General features: G+C 37.4%; 1 protein-coding gene across 1 annotated transcript; it reads right to left on the bottom strand.

Moving 5' to 3' along the window:
* Positions 1 to 7,400: 7,400 nt before the first annotated feature.
* Positions 7,401 to 15,571, bottom strand: LOC149925080 (solute carrier family 22 member 12-like). Its single transcript, XM_090160626.1, has 4 exons — positions 15,485 to 15,571; positions 9,515 to 9,714; positions 7,569 to 7,699; positions 7,401 to 7,482 (listed from the first exon to the last, which is right to left on the bottom strand). Exons 2-4 carry the CDS (start codon positions 9,578 to 9,580, stop codon positions 7,407 to 7,409), a joined length of 273 nt encoding a protein of 90 aa, XP_090016752.1. The 5' UTR covers positions 9,581 to 9,714; positions 15,485 to 15,571; the 3' UTR covers positions 7,401 to 7,406.
* Between the last annotated feature and the right edge of the window lie 5,630 nt (positions 15,572 to 21,201).

The following is a 21,201-nucleotide window of genomic DNA, read 5'->3' as shown; positions in this document are numbered from 1 at the left end:
AAACCCCCTGTATCCAATGGCTGATGCATAAAGGCCACGGGAGTAACATACGCCGAGAGAGGCTCGGGACTTTCAAATCGGAACGACCCCGAAACCCCCCACCGTTACCGAAACCAAAAGTAAATAGGGGGATAAAGTATATCACTGCCTTCAGATTTTACCTTCCACCATGCTTGATACCCTTTTTAAAGAGCTAGTGATCACATGATATTTCTAAACAATAAGGATAGCACATTACGTGCGAAGTAGTGCATTTGTGGTATTCCGGTTCGCGCTCAAGATGAAAATTTTGAATTTTATTCCCTGGCAACCATGTCACCGGCTATTTGAAATAGTGAGGCGGTGACTCACCGCCTCACTATTTCAAATAGTCTCTCTGTCAAATATTGACCATTATTTCCTTCGATAACGGTTGATTTTAATTAATAATTACTATATCAATTGTAAAATAAACAATAAAAGCTCGTAGCTATATCTATTATTTCAACATCGTAGATATACCAATTAGTCCCGATCTCTGCTCTTAGATGGCGCCACGCTCTCCACGATTTAAGTGAGCGTTTTTCTAGTTACGGTTTATTTATTTTCAAAAGTCCTGTAATTATTTTTAATATGTCGCATTTTAGTTTCTATCATATATCAACTTTATTTAGGAACCAAATTATCGAAAGCAAAAGTTTAATATTCACGTATTTTATAGATAACTATTTTTCATCGTGGCGGAGTACAACCGGTACCTTTGTAACCCTGTAAAGAGGTGAGGGGGAAGTCATTTCCGAAGTACAAAAATTTTGCCCCTCCAATAAGACGTCGTGCGGTTGGATCCAAGTGCCAGACTTTCTCCCCCTATTTACTTTTGCTGAAACTCACAGGCCTTCCGAAACTACCCCATACGATCCCCCCCCCCCCTCCGAAATTCGCGGCGGAAACAGAGAAAATTTCGGGTGTATTGCGGGTTGGGACAAACACGGCCCAACTCTCAGGGGCGACAGATTTTGAGAAAATATATAGTCAAACCACCTCAGTGAAAAGCTTTTTCCTCGCCGGCCCGCCTTCGCCTTCCTTACTGACTAACCAAAAGCTCGAAATAGATAGTCGAACCACCTCAGTAACGAAGCGGAAGGCAGTCTCGGTTTCCCTCTGTTCTGCGGGTCGTTTTTTTTTCGCCGGCCCCCCTTCGCCTTCCTTACTGACTAACCAAAAGCTCGAACGACGACGACGACGACGAAGTGGTTTTTACACACAATCCTTAGGGATTTGTGTGTATTACGATCACCTACTGTGTAGCCGCCGCCGCTGCCGTACACACGATTGCTCTCGGTACGTTAGTGGTACAAAGGCGATTGATATCTCAATCGATAGGCACTATTATAGCCTCGACGGGATTTTCGTAATTTTGGGATCGGAGCCCGAGAAGTTGGGCAAATGCCCAATTTACTATTTTTTGTGGTTTCGCTTTGTGTGGTTGATATTTTATTTAAAATTAAGTCCGATAACGTTAAAAAAATATTTTTGGTTAGTTTAGGATTCAGCGGATATACAACTTCAGTTATAACAGTAAATATTAAATTTAAGTATAGTTTCCTGGTTAATTAACGGGACCCCAATTTTCGCGGTTTTATATTTTCGCCTAAAAGTCTACATAACGTTCTTTAATTTAAGTCCGATTTTCATGAGAGTTATATTTTTGAATAGCTGTGGTTTCCCTTAAACCTAGATTTGCAATTACGTTGCTTAATTTTAATTCTAAGTGAGGTTTTTTGGACAGCGTATACGGACCCCCGCAACTTCCGACATGGTAAATCCGCGTGTCTATAGAGTTCTAAACGCCAGTTTCCCTCTCGCATTTTTCAAGGCCGTTCGCGCCGAGCTTTCAACGTGTTCCCAGAAGTAACAATAAGTGTGACCCCCAACGTTTTACGCACGTTTAACGCCCTTTTTACGCACGTCGTACGACAGGAAGTAGGTAAGTAAGATTTGGTCAAAAATCACCAGTTTTGTTACTTCTAGGCCAATTCCAGCTTAGGTTGCAGCCTCGTTGGAAAAAGGTAATTTTAAGTGAGTTAATTAGCCATTTCGCGTCATACCTGAATTCTTTACGCGCTGAAGCTATATTCGCATTCCATTGAAAGCCTGCCTGCAATAAGAATAACGTATGAACAGGCGCGTAAAAAATAAGTGTGACCCTTAATATTTATTATGCCCAGAAGTTAAGCATAAGTGTGCCACTAAATATTTTTTTGACCAGCTGCCGTACACACGATTGCTCGCGGTACGTTAGTGGTACAAAGGCGATTGATATCTCAATCGGTAGGCACTATTATAGCCTCGACGGGATTTTCGTAATTTTTGGGGTCGCAGCCCGAGAAGTGGGGCATTTGCCCACTTTAGTGTTTTTGGTCGATTGTCATATTTTAATTTCGTGCCAATTGATACCGGTGCCATCTAACTCGTTCGCGTTTCGCTACCTTATTTCCAAAACCAGGTAACTCGAAAAACTTGGTTTTTATAAAAATGAATTTAAATGAACGTGTTCGCGTTTCGCCACCTTATTTCCAAAACCAGGTAACTCGAAAAACTTGGACCTTAATTCCAAAACCAGGTAACTCGAAAAACTTGGACCTTATTTCCAAAACCAGGTAACTCGGAAAACTTGGTTGTTATAAAAATTAATTTAAATGAACGTGTTCGCATTTCGCCACCTTATTTCCAAAACCAGGTAACTCGAAACGCTTGGTTTTTATACAAATTAATTTAAATGAACGTGTTCGCGTTTCGCCACCTTATTTCCAAAACCAGGTAATTCGAAAAACTTGTTCGCTACCTTATTCCCAAAACCAGGTAACTCGAAAAACTTGGTTTTTTTTTTAAATAAATTTACATTAAAGTGCTCGCGTTTCGCCACCTTATTTTCAAAACCAGGTAACTCGAATAATTCTTTTCCGATAATATTCCTCTTGGGTTTATTAAGTTAATACATCAGTGGGATTGTGTGTACTTAAATGTCCGTGACATCTTGTTATAATATAGATAATATTGATAGACACCTTACGCGGAGTTTGATTTGCCAAAAATATACGGGAGAGATAACTAGCAGACAACCGGCAGTTGTTCCGTATTCCTGGGGTACTACGTGTAAAGCGCCATTTAAGTTTTAGTGGCGCATTAGACTAGGCGCCCACTGGCTCTCTGTTTCGTATCCGCCCTACCTTCCACAAGGCATTGTCTCCGTTACGAAGTAAAGGCTTGTGGAAGCTAGGACGGAGACGTTACGAGGAGCAGTGAGCGCTTGGCCTAGGCCACGTAGTACCTAACGCTTATTTATTTATATAATAAAGAAATCGGTCACTAAGCTAGTGTTAGCTTATATGTGGCAGTACAGTACATCAAAATAGTTACAGGTTATTATATTAAGAATATTTATCCGGTTTAAAATCAGACGCAAAAACTTTAGGGGTGAATTTGATAAACGGGTAGTACTTTTATGTTAGCTAACATGTTTCATAATTTGTTTTGGTGATTTTTTTTATTAAAAAGTAATAGAAAAAGTGTTTTCTACTAAAAATCTGTTTTTATTTGGTAAAAAAGGTTAATATTCGTGTTTTTACGCATTGCAATAACAAGTAAAACAATACCGGAAAAGGTTTCATTCCATAAGTAGGAATAAATTATTATATTACTTCGATGAATATTCATTCTTATTTAAAATCTTTGTATAACTATAGGTTTCCCTTATCTAAACCTACAATACTTTCTCAATGGACAATTGCTGTAAATCGCGACACATTCAAATCATGATTTAATTTGTAATGATCACTTTTTAGAACGGGGTATACAAATTGTAAATGGCAAAAGGTGGGTCACACCAAAAGCCATTCCAACTCTGGTTTGGTTTCCATAGAATTAAAACAAGTAAAGATAGTCAAAATATTTTTTTATTTAATTTAAAGAAATTACATCCAGTTGAAAGTGAAATAGAAAAAACCGGTGATGCTAACTTCTCACCTTTAAATTTTGACCAAGGATCATTTCGTGTAGGTTTAATTATGTTATTATAATTTGAGCAAGATCTCCTTGGTTTTTAGACAATTTTGTTAAGTTGTTATGAAGAGATATTCCTCTCTCTATAAAAGAAATTATGTCTAAGAACTAGAACTTGCTGTATTACGAAATATTGTTGGCATGGACATCGTCCCAGATCACCACGAACATGTTTGATGCTGAAGTTGGAATCGAACATCATCATTAAGAAAGTTATTAATTTATGTTGCAAGCTCAGACTCCACAAATTAGCGAAGGACAAAAATCTAGAAATGAAGGGTCAAGCCATCAGACTTAAATTTTCAAAGCTAATTTTATTTCAAGGACAATAGCTACATACCTTTAGTAGAATCATCCATTTCATCAAAATTCCATTTACTTTTGATTACAATTTAGAACCTCAGAATATTCCCATAACAAGCCATAACCACAACACACCGGATCACTATGTTCCAAAACGCCCAAAAAACGGCATAAATTCCCCATCGAATATTTCAAAAATATTTTTGCATATTATGAATCCGTGTAAAATCAGCTTGCACCCACATAAATTTTGATTCTCAGCGACCCCTAGCGGTGAAACTAGCCCCCTGGCGGAATATCGCAACAGCACTAATCGCAATAATAATAATAATAACCCCAAAATTATCTTCTAATTACTTTCACGCGTTGATCTCCGCGCAATTTAATGAAAAATTAGTTTTAAATTTAAAAAGAATTTTCCTAAAATAGCCCAAAATCCGCCAAAGATTTGGGCTAGCTTTGGCTGGAAAAAAATAATTTAGCTTATTGTACCAAAATGTTTCCTTCGTGTGCCTTGCTTTATTCAGTATTATAATTCCATATTACATTTGAAAATTCAATGTTCGAGAATGGCGTTTCCTTGTGTACAAGAGGCTGTGAAAACGAGGCGCCATTCAACTTGACGAACTTTTCGTAGAACACAAGTGCGCTGCGGGTTGAACACTTCTACAAGTGCTGATAGGTCAAAAATCTGAAACTTCAGTTTCCGTTCTATAGGACATGTGGTAAAGAATATTTGGGTTGACCCTTTTTTTTACTTTCTTTTTTTAAATTAAAGAGGTCGAAAATAACGACCAATCCTATAGAACTTAAAGTGAAGTTTGAAATTTTTGACCTACCAGCGCCTGTAGAAGTGTCAACCCCGCAGAAGGGTACGAGGAGAAGTATCGAGGCTGAACCACGGACCACGGCGTTGCCTTCCATCTTGTATAACCTTAATTATCTGGTTCCATTTCATCTTCGCCCTATAACTACTTAAAGAACAATTAATTTTCTTCAGACGAATCAAATGAAATCTCTGACGAGGACCAACTCCTCGAAGACTACACTGAAAGCACATTGAAATAGAAGATGAGATGGACCCATATAATTAAATTTATATATACATGTATATTTGTAATATAACATAAATTGTGTGTTTTTATTTTCATTAAAGCTCACCGTCGCGAGGGTTTCAACTCAGCTTTATTGGAAAGTTTGTTATTGTAATGTTTATGTGTAGACTGTAGTGTGTTATGACGGTTGTGAGTGTTGAGTTGGTTGAGTTAGCTTTATAACGGTTCTGGGTGTTTTCTCTCCAACTTCTTCTAATTGACTTTTGGGACGGACCGAGTGCTGAGGGTTACGGTAAACGTCTCAACACACAGGCGGACGCTCTACCACAGAACCACCAATAATAGTTTTTAAAGTTTACATTTTTTACCTCATAGTCCTCTAGGAGGGGTAATACAATCCGCGTGTCTGTCGGTGTGTGTATCTGTGTGTGTGTCTGTGGATCTGTCTATCTGGGCTGAGAACGCGTTCGCATTTTCGGAGCAAAGTGTAATCGCTGCGTACGCAGTTTCTTGAAATCTCTGCGTTCGCAGTTTCTTGGAATTAGGGAAAAGGTTTTTCCAAAAGCGCCCTCATTTCGTCTTAAGGTGTAGTATAATTTTCTTTTGCGAACTGCTATTGTTTATGTGAAGAATCTTTGACTTATTGGACAGACCGAGTGCTGAGGGTTACGGTTAAAGTCTCAACGTCCAAATGGCAGGGTTTCTACCAAATGTTCACGGTATACTTCCTTTTATCAATTTGCGATAGTATCAGGCGGGATTTGAAACCGAGCCCTCCTGCATGACAGGCGAATGTTACATGATACGCTTCTTTGAAAATTATAAACTCAGCTTAGCCCGTGAGTTTTTTGTAATTTATTTACGGGTTATTATATTATGCTACTTTTGATGTTATCAATGTTGTTTTCTTTACTCGTTATTTGTTGTCAGTAGGTTTATTTTTTCTGGATACGCTTTTTTTGTAATATAATAAGAATTTGTGTTTCAGACAAAGGAAGGGTCTTATGTTATTTTACTAATCGTGATAACGTTGTTCTTTTTGTCTATTTTTCCATATCGTTGGTTTGTTCCTGTTTCATATTTTGCTTTGCTTTTTAACAGTTTTTTCCCCCGCGAAATCGTCCAGTGTTAACGGAGGTTTTAAAGTGTATGCATCGTGTTCTAAAATTTATCCGGTTGCATTATAGTAACGTCGAAAATTTGAATTTGATAATGGTAATTTGTTGTACTTTTTGCTATAATTACATTTTCTATTGCTTAGTTTCTAAAATATTCGAAGTAATTTGTGGCTTTATTGCGTTATATTTTTCTTCCGGTTATTTTTGCTTTGGAGCCTGATAGATTGAGTTAGTTTATATTTTTTTATTCGTTATTTTTGCTCTGAAGCCTGATAGATTGGGTAATTATTATATATTTTCTATGGGTTAATTTTGCTTTGAAGCCTGATCGATTGAGTTAGTTTATATTTTTGTATTCGTTATTTTTGCTCTGAAGCCTGATAGATTGGGTTATTATTATATATTTTCTATGGGTTATTTTTGTTTTGATGGCTGATCGATTGAGTTATTATTATATATTTGTTTATGGGTAACAATAATAGTTTGAATTTTTAAATGTACGGCCCGCTTTCTTATTTTTCTTTTCTAAAAACAAATTTATCGCCGTTGTAACAGTTTTGATTAAGCGTAGTTATAGTGTTGTAAGCCGAATAAATCCACTCCGAGGAGAGGTAATATTACGGTCTTGACAGACTTGTTATTAATCTCTCAGTGGAATTTGTTGCACATAAATCGTAGAATTTCCTATACTTTTATTATTAAAGGTAGCTAATACTTTCAACCGCAATATTCTATAATTGCTATTTTCGACCTAGATTTTTCAACTTAAGCTTTGCTTGTTGATATAAAAAATAAAGGTAAATTGACGATTTCTAAATAATGTCACAAAGTAATGATTTGAGAAACAATCTGGCGGTACTATTAATAAGAAGGAGATAATAAGAACTGCTTAAAGCATTTGATTAAGTTGATCTTCATTTTTAATTTTGTTTGTTGTCCTTTTTATCGGCTCGTGGCTTGCAAGCCTATATCAAATATAAAACAGTTTTTAATTATACTTTCCCTAATCGCGGTACTGTGGGTGTTGTAAAATAATTCGCTCGTCACTTACTTTTCAGTTTCATTGAAGGTGTCAGGTAAATGGATGTGACTCGTCTCGGGTAGAAGTGACGCGCACAAGACGTTGATAATGGAAAATACCGAATAAATAATTGAAATCACCAATAAGCCATGAACCTTACCCTGTTTAAAAAATTATTTTCAGTAACTAGATTCATAAAATATACAACGCAATAAAGTTTCCGTTAATTTCCAAGTTCGATAAAATACAGGGTGTTTGAAAAGGTTATGCAAAAATTTTAAGAAATTGTAGGGGGTGAGTTGAGAAGTATGCCTGTTTTTTTTTCAATTTTCCTTCGATGAGTTAAAAGAGCGCCAGGGAGCTTCAAAGTGTGGCCTACTAGCCCCTGGAAGTAGGCTGCAACAAGCGCAAAACCTCTTAAATTTTTATACCAAAATGTCTGTTTGAGATTTTAACTTCATAAAGGCTTTTAATAACTTACTTTTTAACTCTGAAAAATTAATGAAAATGGATCATTGTTCAATGATTAAAATAGGATTATCAAATAACAGTTGCGTTACCTGACTCGAGCCAACAAAATGATAAATAAGATATAAGTTTATCCTCATTTACGTTAATATTGGTGAAAATGCAAACCATGTATTCTAAATCCGAAACTAATCTGAATTCATTGTAAGCTGACAGTGAGAATGTGAGCAGATTTAAAATGCCTCTAATTAAATTCCGTTCGTAATTATGACAACTGTTTATTTTTATTCGCTTTCCACTGGATTTAATACTAACCTGATTTAAAGAAATTAAAAGCCCGTTAGCGGACTCGGGCCTAAGGTGGTGCCTTGGGTGTTCAGCTAACTTAATGTGGTATGATCAACTATAGCAGATCTATCAGTTAATATCAATTACTTGGGATAATTAATCAGAAACCGTTTGAGTTCAGATTTCAGGGTTCGGAAATATAAAATATTAAACTGATCTAATTGATTATTATCAGATATGTGTATCAGATTTATAGCCCGGTGTTCCGCAAACAGAGGGCACACCACCGGAGGTCCTCATCATAATGTACTACGCCAGCGTCCACAGCCCGGAGAGGGACGGAACAGCCAATGTATCGAGAGAACCCTACCGCTGACGGTCGCACCTTCGACGCAAGCCGCCCAACCCAGCAGAAGGTGCAACAATGGGACGACCAACCCCCACTTCGCACACAGCAGTGGGAATGAGAGTGGATGCTCTAGCATCGGAAGCCAGCACCCTCCCTACGTAGGTAATGAGCTAAAGCCCGTTAGAAATGGTGCCTAAAGGGGAACTACGGGCACACTGGAGATCCCGGTGGGCCCCACAAGGCCGGGAAACAGGGCCACAGCGCCTGTTATGGGGACCCGCCGCCCCACAGCAAGCAACCGAATCCGCCGAGGCGACAGGATTTATTATTAGATAGCTGAGAATTACGACCTGAATGGCCTGATTAGGTGGCCGTTGGAAGCAACACCTCTGTTCTTAGGATTGTGTTTTCTTTTATTTAAACGCCATAAAACGCGTAAAGAAAATGCTCCGATGCATTGAGGTCAACGATAGGGAGTTGAGTGAGAAGTGGCTTAGCGAAGTGGTTAGCACTCTCGCTTCGCAGCAAGAGGAGCCGGGTTGGAGCCCAGCTTGTGGCATTGGTAAAAACTCGGAACGACTCCTTCTGCGTTTAGTTTCTAAGTTCTATTCCTGCTGGTTAGAGGGGTTTTCCATCCAGCAGTTTGGTTTCCATTTTCTATAACAAATTTGCGGATATTAAGGGTAATAGAAAGAGTAAGGGGCTGTTGGGTCGAGTGCTGGAAGGGCTTGCCACCACCCTCCAACGCCATTTAACCAGCCACCAAGGGCCAACTCATCTTGAAAAATCATTTCGGGCGACCTATGTCCAACTACCTTAACCGACACTTTTATAACGAAAACATTTAAAAAATTCATGGTTAAATACGAACCAGAATATGGACCAATGGTGAAAGCATTTGTCCTAGCCTGGACACTGTTCTAATGCTACCTTTCATGGTCAATCTGCTGTATGTTGGAAAAGCTTCGTTTAGAAAAAAGTAGTAAACAGATCCACTGGAATTATGAGCGACGTAACCAATTAAGCCAATAACCACTTCCACCCAATGATATTTATCACTTATTCCAAAACCTGAAAAGGATGAGACTATTTAACACGAGCCTTCCAAATTTTGAAAGAAAACGGTGAATGACGACTCTATTTTATCTACCCATGACTGTGTCCAATATGAAAATTGCTACTACGATACCTATTAAGCTTAACAACTTCCAGTCAGTAAAATTTATCACTGATTCCATAACCCCAAAAACATACGAGGGGCTGACCACTCCCTGAAAATCTGTACACCGATTACATAAATATGAAAATGAGTACAGCCTTTGAGAGTGCTAAATCTGTACTCGCTTACGTAATCATTTTAGTGCCGTCAAAGCTACCGGCTTGTACACCGATTACGGGGAGTGATCAGCCCCTCGAAAACATACAGATGCAGGTAGTGGAAATGGTGATATTTTTACATGGGACCCAATCAAGTTTATTTTTCACGAGTATTTTTGAAACGGAGGGGATGGGGAATTAAAATTCACCGAACAAATTAAATATAAAAATTAGATATGAAATATTTAATTTTGATTTTCTTGCATCAATAAACTTATTAGTTTATGAACCATTTAACATTATCTATCATAATATTAAATCATATAGATGATCATGAAAAAGCATATTTCATTTATATTTAAAAATTTTCTGTAAACAGTCCTCCTTTAAATCGGGCTTTGAGTATTTTGAGTATAAAATAAAACTGGAGACACTCATGGTATAAACCATTTAACCATGGTAATTAATAAGTTTAATATTTATTTTGGTTGGCCCTGAATTTCTTTTGAGTGTCAATGACACCCCCTATTTCCAAGTCTGGCAGGTACACACTAAAAACGTACCTTTCAATTACATCAAGGTGTTGGTACTATTTTCACGTAGTACGTTGTTATAATGCTTGAAAAAAGGTTGTATTGGATTTTTTGTTATAATAAAATGACTACGATGTTGGTTAGGCTAAGTGCGCTAATTACTTAGATAAATTATGTTTTTCCTAATTAATTGACAGGGTGGTTGAAACAACTCGGTAATGGAGATTTATTTATGGTGACGTTACTCTTAGGTAGTTAACGCTTAGTGCACTAATTATTTTGATTGAAATATTGTACTTATAGAGCTAGGAGCAACAAACACAAGGAGAACGCAGCTAGCCTTTAAACACGCTAACGAAGGGTTGTGTACGAATTTCATTGGACGAGCGTCACGAGCCTTTACGATGAACGTTTTACAATTTCCGAATTTTCCCCTTCCGATGGCAGCAGGCGCTAAAGCGTCTAGCCAATGAAAAATGTACACAAGGAAATCCACGACTTTTGACGGGTTGCGTTCTCCTTGTGTGGGCTGTTGTGTTTGTTGCTCCTAGTTATAGAGGATGGTTGAGAGAGCACTCCTTTTTAGTTAAACTTCATTTTAGGATTGTAGTAACCTTATAAAGTTAATATACAGGGTGATTGTTATTTTTTCCAATATACAAAATGAATTTCACACATCGGGTAGATTGTGCGTACTAAAATGTTCGTAACCTCTTGATTGACTAAGCTGTGAAATGAATGGTGAGGTTATCTCAAACAGCGTTATTTAATAAAGTCTGAGCATTTTGATTATAGGATAAAAATAGTAAAGACTATCTAAATCGTGTCGCATCGTAACCAATAACGTTAACGTTTGGGGTTTGATATATCGATATTGTACGTACCGTAACAAGCCGCAACAGCCGCAAAACAAACCGAGGAGACAATGCTGCTAATAATCATCGCTTTTCTTCTGCCGACGAATTTTATCACGGTACCTCCAATCATTGCTTGAACGAACCTGGTCACTCCGATAAGACACATATCATAAGACACGCGTGTATCTACCAGCGTATTCAAACACAAACGTCGAACCGTGAAATTATTCATAAGCCTTTGATAAATTCATGGTTCGTACACAGTGTTTAGTTTAATATCGTAAACTATAATACTAGTAGAAACACTGTAGTCCAAATCAGGGTTAGAGTTTTTTAAATGTAGGCACAAGCGTTCAAAGCGCACCTGGTTGTTAGAACTTAATGTACTCAGTGGCGTAGCAGGAGGGAGGCTAAGTTGGCGGTCCACTTTAGGCGGCACTTTTTGGGGGCCGAATTTTTCATATGAGCTATCCCTGGAAATAGGTAGAGGAGAGAGAGAGAGACTGAAATCTGGTGTTTATTGAGAAAGGCGGAAAACTCCGGGACCCCCCGTTGGGCCAAAGGTCTAACTACCCCACTGAATGTCCTAGCTGATTCGTTTTCATTCGGGACAATTTAAACGATTATTCTCGGATATTGTTCTAAATTTGTTTTAGCAATACACCACATGTACCAATTACGAATATAATTACTACGAAATAATGTATTTAAAAATGTAATAGAGGAAGAATGGAATGTAATCTTTCTAGAGAAGTATCGCGGTCATAAAATGATAAATGTACACGTAGCTTCGCATGTTTGAAATACATGAAAAATAAAGATACTTATAAAAAGTCATTTGCCACTGAAGAGGGTGTTAATAGTGGTTCCCCATTTGTCACATTTACTAGACGTAAAAGATTCCTAACACCAGGTAAATGAATGTTTGGTCATTCTAGAAATTACTATCAGGTAAAAGTTATCACGGCCTTACTAAAATTAGCTGGTCATCAAATTTAATAATAATAATAATAATCAGCTAGGCTAATACCCAAGGCACCACCTTAAGCCTATCCCCTGTAGCAATTCAGGGTCGGGCCGACGTCGACAAAAAGTATCGAGCCGCATGGTCGGTCGACCGTTGGCCGACCCTCCTTTTTCTGGTCGAAAATATTAATATTTTAGTCGAAATAGGATAGGCCGACCTTGACTGTTTGACCCTAAACCGACTACCAAAAGGCACTGGACCAACTGCCTAACGGCGTCGGGCCGACTTCCTTTTTGATATTTTATCTGACTGAAAACGTAAAGTCGTAAATATATATATATTTACGACTTTACGTGGTAATTTTTATATATAGTTGGTGCAGTCCCATGAACGGGAGTGAAACAATGAATAACTGATGGAGGCCGATTTTTTGGAGACCACGGAAGTGGGTAATCACTTCCCTTCAAATCCGTCAATTGGAAATCTCTCGAATCTATGGTGCGGAGTTCCGTATATGGGGTTTAGAAAAGGTAACAAATAAATCTTCATTAATAATATCTCACCTAACACATTTAATTACATGAATGTAACCTACTCGAGTTGAGAAATTTTTAAAAAAGCAAACATTTGCAGATTGAATATATGATCTTTTTGGAAAAAGTAGAGTACAGAAAAGAAGTTATTTAAAAAATATTTTAATTTGTTTTATTAAATCGCAAACTTTCACAGTTTTGCGAGATTAATTGGCCAATAAAATGTCGGATATAAGTCGGCCGTTGGTCGGGCTATAAATTTTTCATGTCGTTTTCAAGTCACGACAGCTATTTAAGGTCAGTGTTCGGACTCTAAAAAGTTCCAATGATAAGACTTATTGAGTCTTAAGTGGTCCAAAATGTTTTGTCGCCATACCGACTTTAAAAGCGACCAAAAACATACTTACGCGGAATTATGTCAAAAACGTTTAGGATTTTTAGAGTCGGTATTTGGACCAGGACCCAAAAGCGACTCTTTTGTGCTACAGGGCAAGTTGGTCGTTGGTCGGGCTATAAATGTTTCATGTCTCTTACAAGTCACGACAACTATTACAATGTAAGGTTGGCGTTCGGATGCTAAATAGTTCCAATGATAAGACTTATTGACTCGATAAGTGGTTCAAAATGTTAGGTCGCCATACAGACTTTAAAAGCGACCAAAAACGTACTTACGCGGAATTATCTCAAAATATTTTAAGACTTTTAGAGTCGGTATTTGGACCAAGACCCAAAAGCAACTTTTTTATTTGAATTATTATAAAAAGAAGTCGAAATGGTGGAAATCGAGTTTTTCGGCGAATTTCCAGACTTGTAAAATTCTTCTCGGCACCCATGACGTCAGAAAATGTGAAGCGTATCATTGGCTAATTGTCTGTAATACATTTCTTTACATCTGGGATTAAAAGCGGGTTGATTTAACACCCAGGAAAAAGTCCTACGCAGTAGTAATTGAAATAGGCATACACAAGCCTACGTAGTAGAAACACGATATGAAACCGAAGGCTCATTGTAAATTCTTCTTAAAACGTCGGGTCGCGCGCACCGCGTAACGCGCACGTAAATTTTTTATTTTTATTTCTATAATAAGCCTAATCAAGAATGTATTTATTTATTCTCAGGGAGAATGAATATGTTGAGATTATTTTTAGCGTTTCTCTAATTCCACCCGTTGTGCCCCCCGGTATGCTCCTCCGCTTTAATAAAATCAAATAATACTGCAATCTCATTGGTTCTTAAAAATTACGTTTTCCGACGCGATTAACGCTGCTGCGAGGACGCAAAAAATAAGACCGCCTCCTTTTTCTCCCCCCCCCCTTAGCGTGAGGGGGTTAGGGCCTCAACGTGTCCGTCGATCGTCTAGACAAATTTATTCTCCCTGAGAATAGATAAATACATTCTTGGCCTAATATTATAATTAAAAACCTCTGGTTTGAAAACTTCTACAAGTAAACAGAATCCCTCCACTTCCTTCTATTTTAGGAACAAAACTACAGCTTTGATTTGCCCCAAATTGCTCGTGCAACGGAGGAGAGAAATTCGCCGAAAATTTCAGGATTTTGGGGAGCGAAAACGGTCAGTTTCGGACTCAAAGTTAATACACTTAGGCTTGGAAATTTGTTTCGACAATGACATTTTTGGAAAGAGAACGTCCTGGGCTTCAAAACAAGCCCGCATTCATTCGTTTTTATTACTATCGATATTTCGTGCAACCAACACTTTATCAGTAACATTAGCAGCATCCAAAACATATACTGTATTCTACTACTTATACCAATGTTTATATGTATGTACACTCTGTTAAATAAGTCTTCGACCGTTGGGATTTCCGCACTTATTTGCGATTATCTGAAAAACTATGAATGATAGCAAGTTGAAACCAATTTTATTTTTAATATTTTACTAATATCTTTCATACCTATGTCTTGATTCACGTGTAGCATTTCTATATCCGCCGGAAACGCGAAATATCGTTTTTGGTAACTTTTTTAATAATGATGTTACGCCCCTGAAACCTGCATTTTTGGATTCTAAATGGTCGATTCATATTTAAAAAGTGCCATTGCTTTCCGGCTACGTCAAACGGCTGCTAAGATATGGCCTATTGAAAATTCGGGTCTCATTCGGAAAATTCTAAAATGCCTAATTAATCAAAATAATTAATACGGCATATAACCACAGCGTTCCAACAACTCGTTAAATCAATATATATGCTTATTGATGAAACGACGAGAGTTGTTTTTTTCCTCAACAATAAGATATTATTTATCGATCGCCTCGTCCATTTTAGAATTTTCCGAATGAGACCCGTATTTTCAATAGGCCATATCTTAGCAGCCGTTTGACGTAGCCGGAAAACAATGGCACTTTTTAAATATGAATCGACCATTTAGAATCCAAAAATGCAGGTTTCAGGGGCGTAACATCATTATTAAAAAAGTTACCAAAAACGATATTTCGCGTTTCCGGCGGATATAGAAATGCTACACGTGAATCAAGACATAGGTATGAAAGATATTAGTAAAATATTAAAAATAAAATTGGTTTCAACTTGCTATCATTTATAGTATTTCAGATAATCGCAAATAAGTGCGAAAATCCCAACGGTCGAAGACTTATTTAACAGAGTGTACGTACCCAATGACAGTTAGTGAAAATCCCATAATTCTTATTTTTCTATTCTGCATTAGCGAGCAAAACGTTGGCTTTATGTTCGATTTGAATTCCTTCCAAATTATACATTACTTTAGACAAATAATTTTATCACCTTAGATATAAAATATTATAATATTCAACTGAGCTGAAATGTAAGTGGTGTAGGGAGCATACAAGGTCGTAAGGCGCAAAATATTTCCGTAAAAAAATTGTAGAACACGACACTGTCTACGATTGCCAAGGCCGGAGATCCCGAAATGGGGTCCCACAGATTTGACGATAATAAAGACCCAGACTAATACTTGGCTTAGATAGAACCAAGGTTGGGACTTTTTTGGATTTTTTAAATAAAAATCAAATCAACCGATTTTTTTTTATTTAAATCGGATTTTGTTTTGGATTTATTGATTTTTATACAATTAATGGATCTTTACTTGTAAAATTAACGGATATTTTACTTTTACCAGTTAGCTTATCTTGAATTAAACCTAAATTTAATTGATTTTTATTTTAGTTTTTTCAGATTTGTTATGTATTTTAATTTTTACATCATTTCAACTTATTGCGTACGATAAAACGTGATAAGATATACGTTCAAGTGTCACTCGCGATAAGCGGAGATATATGAACAAGCTGGCCTGAACACAATATGTTGATATACGAAAAAACAAATCGTCGCGAGAAATATCATAAATACATTGACTTTTCGACGATTTTACCCCCATTTCACCCCTTAAATCCCGGACCCCGATCCCGAACCTAAACCTGAACCTGGGATCGGCGTCTCGCCCTTACTTTCCTTCTACTTAAATGACCTTACCTTACCTTAAGGTCATATCTTTTCCTTTTGTCTATTTCTTAGCAATGATTAAGTTAATTGAGGTTAATTTTAATTTGGTTTGATTTTAAAATAAGGTGTGATTGGGTTACTTCAATACTATATAGTAACCTAACCTAAACTAACCTTATACTTAAGGCAATTTAACTGGTTTGGCCTATGCAATTCGGTTAGTTTAGGTTACCGTTGAGGTGAATTTCGGTAAGGCTAAACTTGAGGTTAAAATAAATGTGATTTAAAGGTAAAAAAATCCTGTTATAAGCACTTTAAAAATGGTTATCTTTTAACTTAGAAATTTGGAACTCTAGGATTTTATTAGTGTAATACTATAGACATTAAATATCTAAATTTCCGAAGAAAATCTGATGGAATAAAGCGTACAATGTATTAGAGTTGTTAGTCGGAAAACCACCCGGAAAAAGAAAAAAAAGTTTTCATTCCATAGTTAGCCTAATATTGTTCACAAATTGAAATTTCATGGCATTTTCGCATCATTTTTTCAAATCCAAAAGTAAAACTAAACCTCTAGAGTCTAGACACTTCTATCTCGAGGTACGTAAATAATAATAAGAATCAGCTAAGCTAATACCCAAGGTACCACCTTAGGCCAAAGTCCTCAAGCGACTTTTAAAGCCATTAATTCAAGGGGCCTTGTTACAATTACACGCGAGCCAACAGCTCCCTACACTCACTATTACCGTTAACCTCAACAAGTTTTTATGGAAGGGGAAACCGAAGAGCTCGGGGGAAAACCCCTTAAACCAGTGGGGAGAGAACTTGCAAACTCAACGCGGAAGGAGTTGTTCCGAGTTTTCACCCAGTGCCACAAGGTGGGATCGAACCCGGCTCCTCTTGCTGCGAGGCGAAAGTGCTAACCACTCCGCCACCCCACTGTTACTCCGCCACCCCACTGGGGCAAGCGTAGCAGTTTCAATTTTTTATTTCACCTATTTGCGGAAAATTCCGAATGTAATTTTTTTTTAATTAACAACCATAGACATTGAATTTGTACACTTTGCTAGAAACTGTTAATGTCATAATCTGTGAGAGGCAGACATATCGTCAATAAAATAAAATCGGAAATGTTTTGGACTTCAAAAAGCTTTCAAGTCTTAAAATTAAAACTATATTGCGTAGATTTATAGATAATATACCTCATCAATTTTCTCTCGTAGGCTGTGCCATTGTTTGTTGCTCGTTTTGTATTTCAATGTTGTTTACTTTTGTCGCGTACTTTAAAACTTTATGAGCCTGTTCGTATTTTCGTGTGGAGAGTAACCAACGCAAAGATTCTGGTAGATATCTGTAAAGGCATTGGTAGATGTAAAGACCTCCTAGAATTCCCTTGAGGTACTATGAGTTTACAATTTTGATCCATATGGGTGTCGGCTAGTTCAAATAATTTCAATTTTGTGGACTGACATAGAATTGATGTCACACACAAAAAGGTAAGCCCTCTAACGAAGAAATACGCAACTTGAAAATAAATTATGACAAACCACTCTCACCTCCTTGGCACCTAAAGGAGCAACAAACACAAGGAGAACGCACCTAGCCTTTAAACACGCTAACGAAGGATTGTGTACGAATTTCATTGGTCGAGCGTCACGAGCCTTTACGCTGAACGTTTTACGGGCGGGGGGGGGAGACAATTTCCGAATTTTCCCCTTCCAACGGCAGCAGGTGCTCAAGCGTCTAGCCAATGAAAAACGTACACAAGAAAAGCCACGAGTTTTGACGGGTTGCGTTCTCCTTGTGTGGGGTGTTGTGTTTGTTGCTCCTAGTTGGCACGGCTTTCTGCACGCGCCCAAAATATCACGCGCTGATTTTACATGTACTAAATAAGTGGATGTATCCAACACTGCCCTACGTTTCAGAAACGCATTATCGACCATTTTTGACTTTTTGAGTTTAAATGGTCCTCTTACTAATTCTATCTTGACTAGTTTCCGAGATGTGAAAATTCAAAAACGCATTAAAATCGAAAAGTTTCGAAAATACTCCTCAGAAACGCATTAACGACCGTCAGAAATTTGCAAAAACGCATTATGTCGTTATTAACCAATAAGAGTCTTCATTTTGTATAATTTCGTCAGCTCTAATTTCTTCAGCCGCATTCCCAGAGTAACAGTCACAATGGCCATTACTCAGTATTATCATTTAGTAAAACCAAGAATGTATTTATTTATACTCGGGGAGAATGAATATGTCGAGACTATCGACGGATACGTTGAGGCCCTAACCCCGTCAAGCTAAGGGGGGGGGGGGGGGGGGGGAGGCGGTCTTATTTTTTGCGTCTTCGCAGCAGCGTTAATCGCGTCGAAAAACGTAATTTTTAAGAACCAATGAGATTGCAGTATTATTTGATTTTATTAAAGCGGAGGAGCATACCGGGGGCCCCAACGGGTGGATTTGGAGAAACGCTAAAAATAATCTCGACCATATTCATTCTCCCTGAGTATAAATAAATACATTCTTGATATACATAAACAATTTAAGTATATTATATATAAGTATATATATATATATATATATATATATATATATATATATATATATATATAAAGTCCCCTAGGAGGGGTTATACAACCACCGTGTCTGTCTGTGGGTCTGTCTGTCAGGCCTGCGAACGCGTTCGCATTTTCGGTGCAAAGTGTAATCACTGCGTACGCAGTTTCTCGAAGGGTTGGCAAAACCACCGTGTGACGGTGAGCGTTAACGGATGCATTTGCGGTTTGGTTTGGATGGTGTTTTTTCGCTCACCGTCGTGACGATTTGGTGTATTACGTTTTTGTAATGTTTATGCGTAGGTTGTGCATGTTGAGTTTGTTGTGTTTATATGGGCGTTTTCTCTCAAACTTCTTATTAATGACTTTGGGACGGACAGAGTGCTGAGTGTAATGCTACCTCTCAACGTCCAATGGCAGGGTTTCCACCAGTTGTACACGGTATTCGTCTTAGTATCAATTTGCGATCGCATCGGGCGGGATTTGAACCCGAGACTTCCTGATTGACAGGCGGACGTTCTACCACAGAACCACCGACACTTGTTACGCCTTATTGAAAATTAGACCTTCAGCTTTATCGGAAGCGTATTTAATAGAGTACGAAATTTTGGTTTAATTGAAATAGAATTGAAATTGAAATTATTGCATCGAAGAAATTCTAATTTAGCGTTTCTCTATTGATTAAAAACAAATGCGCCACCCAGGTTTCGAACCCAGACCATTCGGCTTGGCAGTCGAGCGCTCTACCACAGAACCACCGATAGCTGCTTAGGGTCACTGAAATTAAGACACGCATCGTAAGAATAATAGGTAATAAAGTCTTTTTTTATTAATGAATTTATGAAGGCCTAATCTGGTTTTTTTACGAATGAAATTTTAAAGGTTAAATCTTGTTTTAGCGCAGTCAGCCGAGATAAGACGGTTAAAAGGTAGACCCTGTGGGTGGTCCACTTTGTTAGTTTTTTGTTATTTATTTACGGGTATTATTAACGACCTATATATAGTTGTGTTAATTCAAAGACGATAATTTAACGTTTATTGCTTTAAGAGCTGGCGGTTAGTCAAGTGGCTCTCTGTGCTTTGTTGATGGTAAGGTTTTTGCTTCTTGTAAATATATTTGGTGTGGAAATTTGGATATCTACGATTTCTAACGCAGTCAATGATTTCCTGGGTGTGCGAGTCATTATATGATATTGGAAATTGGACGGCATTGGTCTTTTTCATGCGGTATGTGTCACAACGTCAACTGGAAGTCTACGAGTGTTGAAATAAAATGAGCGTTAAAGATGCGGCAAGTATTTCGTAAGCGAGAAAAATACAATTACCATCTGTAGATATTTCTTTCATTAAAATTTGCTTAGTATTATATTCAACTGATAAACATGTACTGTAAAAAGGGTTAAATTCAATTGTGCATTGTTTTAGTAAGTCTAACTCGCTGTTGTAACTACTTAATTTATAATATTCTGAATAAATTAAACTCGATTGTTTCGTTTCAATTATTTAAATTAAAATTAAAATTTTACACCGGGCAATGTTTGAACAGAGAATACGTTTTTCGTAAATAACTCTGAATTGCGGAGATATCTTTGGGGGTCGTGTCGAGAAATTAATACTACTAGGGACCATTCTTCCGAGGAGAGGTATATTTTGGCTTGCCAACTTGTCGTTTCAACTTTTTGGGCCAAAAGCTATTTTTTAAGACAAAAAAGCTACGTGTTAGTATATTGAACGTCTTGTTAATCTTTTGATACGGAAATAAGGCCATATTTGGAAAAGCTTGGCCGTTCCCCTTTAAGAGACAGGTTCTGCTATAGCTATCATATCTCTACCCCACTAATTAAGTACTTCTAAAATCTAATAGCTGTTTTCTTCTTTTTAACCCGTAATATTAAATCAGTTTCTATAATAAGTGTCAACATAACTGGCAGTAAAATTTATATTATCATCTAATTAACCCGAAAAAAGGGTGCCCTTCTAAATCACCCTTTAAGGTCCCTTGATTATTTTATCTCCTTTGTCTCTCTATGGTCCGTAGGCAATACAAAAGGATCCTTTAAGGGTTCCGTTTGATTTAACAGCGCGCAATTTGGTTTGGTCCCGTTTCGCCGCTTTTCATTTCGCCGTCTCATCAATCCACCGCCAAAAATTTGTTCGATTCACCGCTTTTCATTTCGCCGCCGTTCCATTTTGTCGCCTTCCATTTCGCCGTCTGTATTTTTTATTAATTATAGTTTTTAAAAGAGTAAAAAATGAATAACGCATTTTTTCGGGTGGGTTTTGTAATTCCGGAAGATAAATAACGATAATTCAATAAAATATAATTTAAAAAATAAACTATTTTTAATTATTGT

Source organism: Leiobunum rupestre, chromosome 10 (assembly GCF_980474605.1).
Source record: "Leiobunum rupestre chromosome 10, qqLeiRupe1.1.hap1, whole genome shotgun sequence".
NCBI classification, from domain to species: Eukaryota; Metazoa; Arthropoda; class Arachnida; order Opiliones; family Sclerosomatidae; genus Leiobunum; species Leiobunum rupestre.
This window is presented reverse-complemented; position numbering and strand designations above follow the sequence as displayed.

What these genes read in the sequence shown, in the direction of transcription:
- LOC149925080 (XM_090160626.1), bottom strand. Translation starts at nt 9,580, where the DNA reads ATGAAAGGTAGCATTAGAACAGTGTCCAGGCTAGGACAAATGCTTTCA. An exon ending in CACCATTGGTCCATATTCTG is followed by an intron (nt 7,700 to 9,514) that starts GTTCGTATTTAA and finishes TTTTTTAAACAG; the next exon opens with GGTAAGGTTCATGGCTTATT. An exon ending in ACCTTCAATGAAACTGAAAA is followed by an intron (nt 7,483 to 7,568) that starts GTAAGTGACGAG and finishes TATTTGATATAG; the next exon opens with GCTTGCAAGCCACGAGCCGA.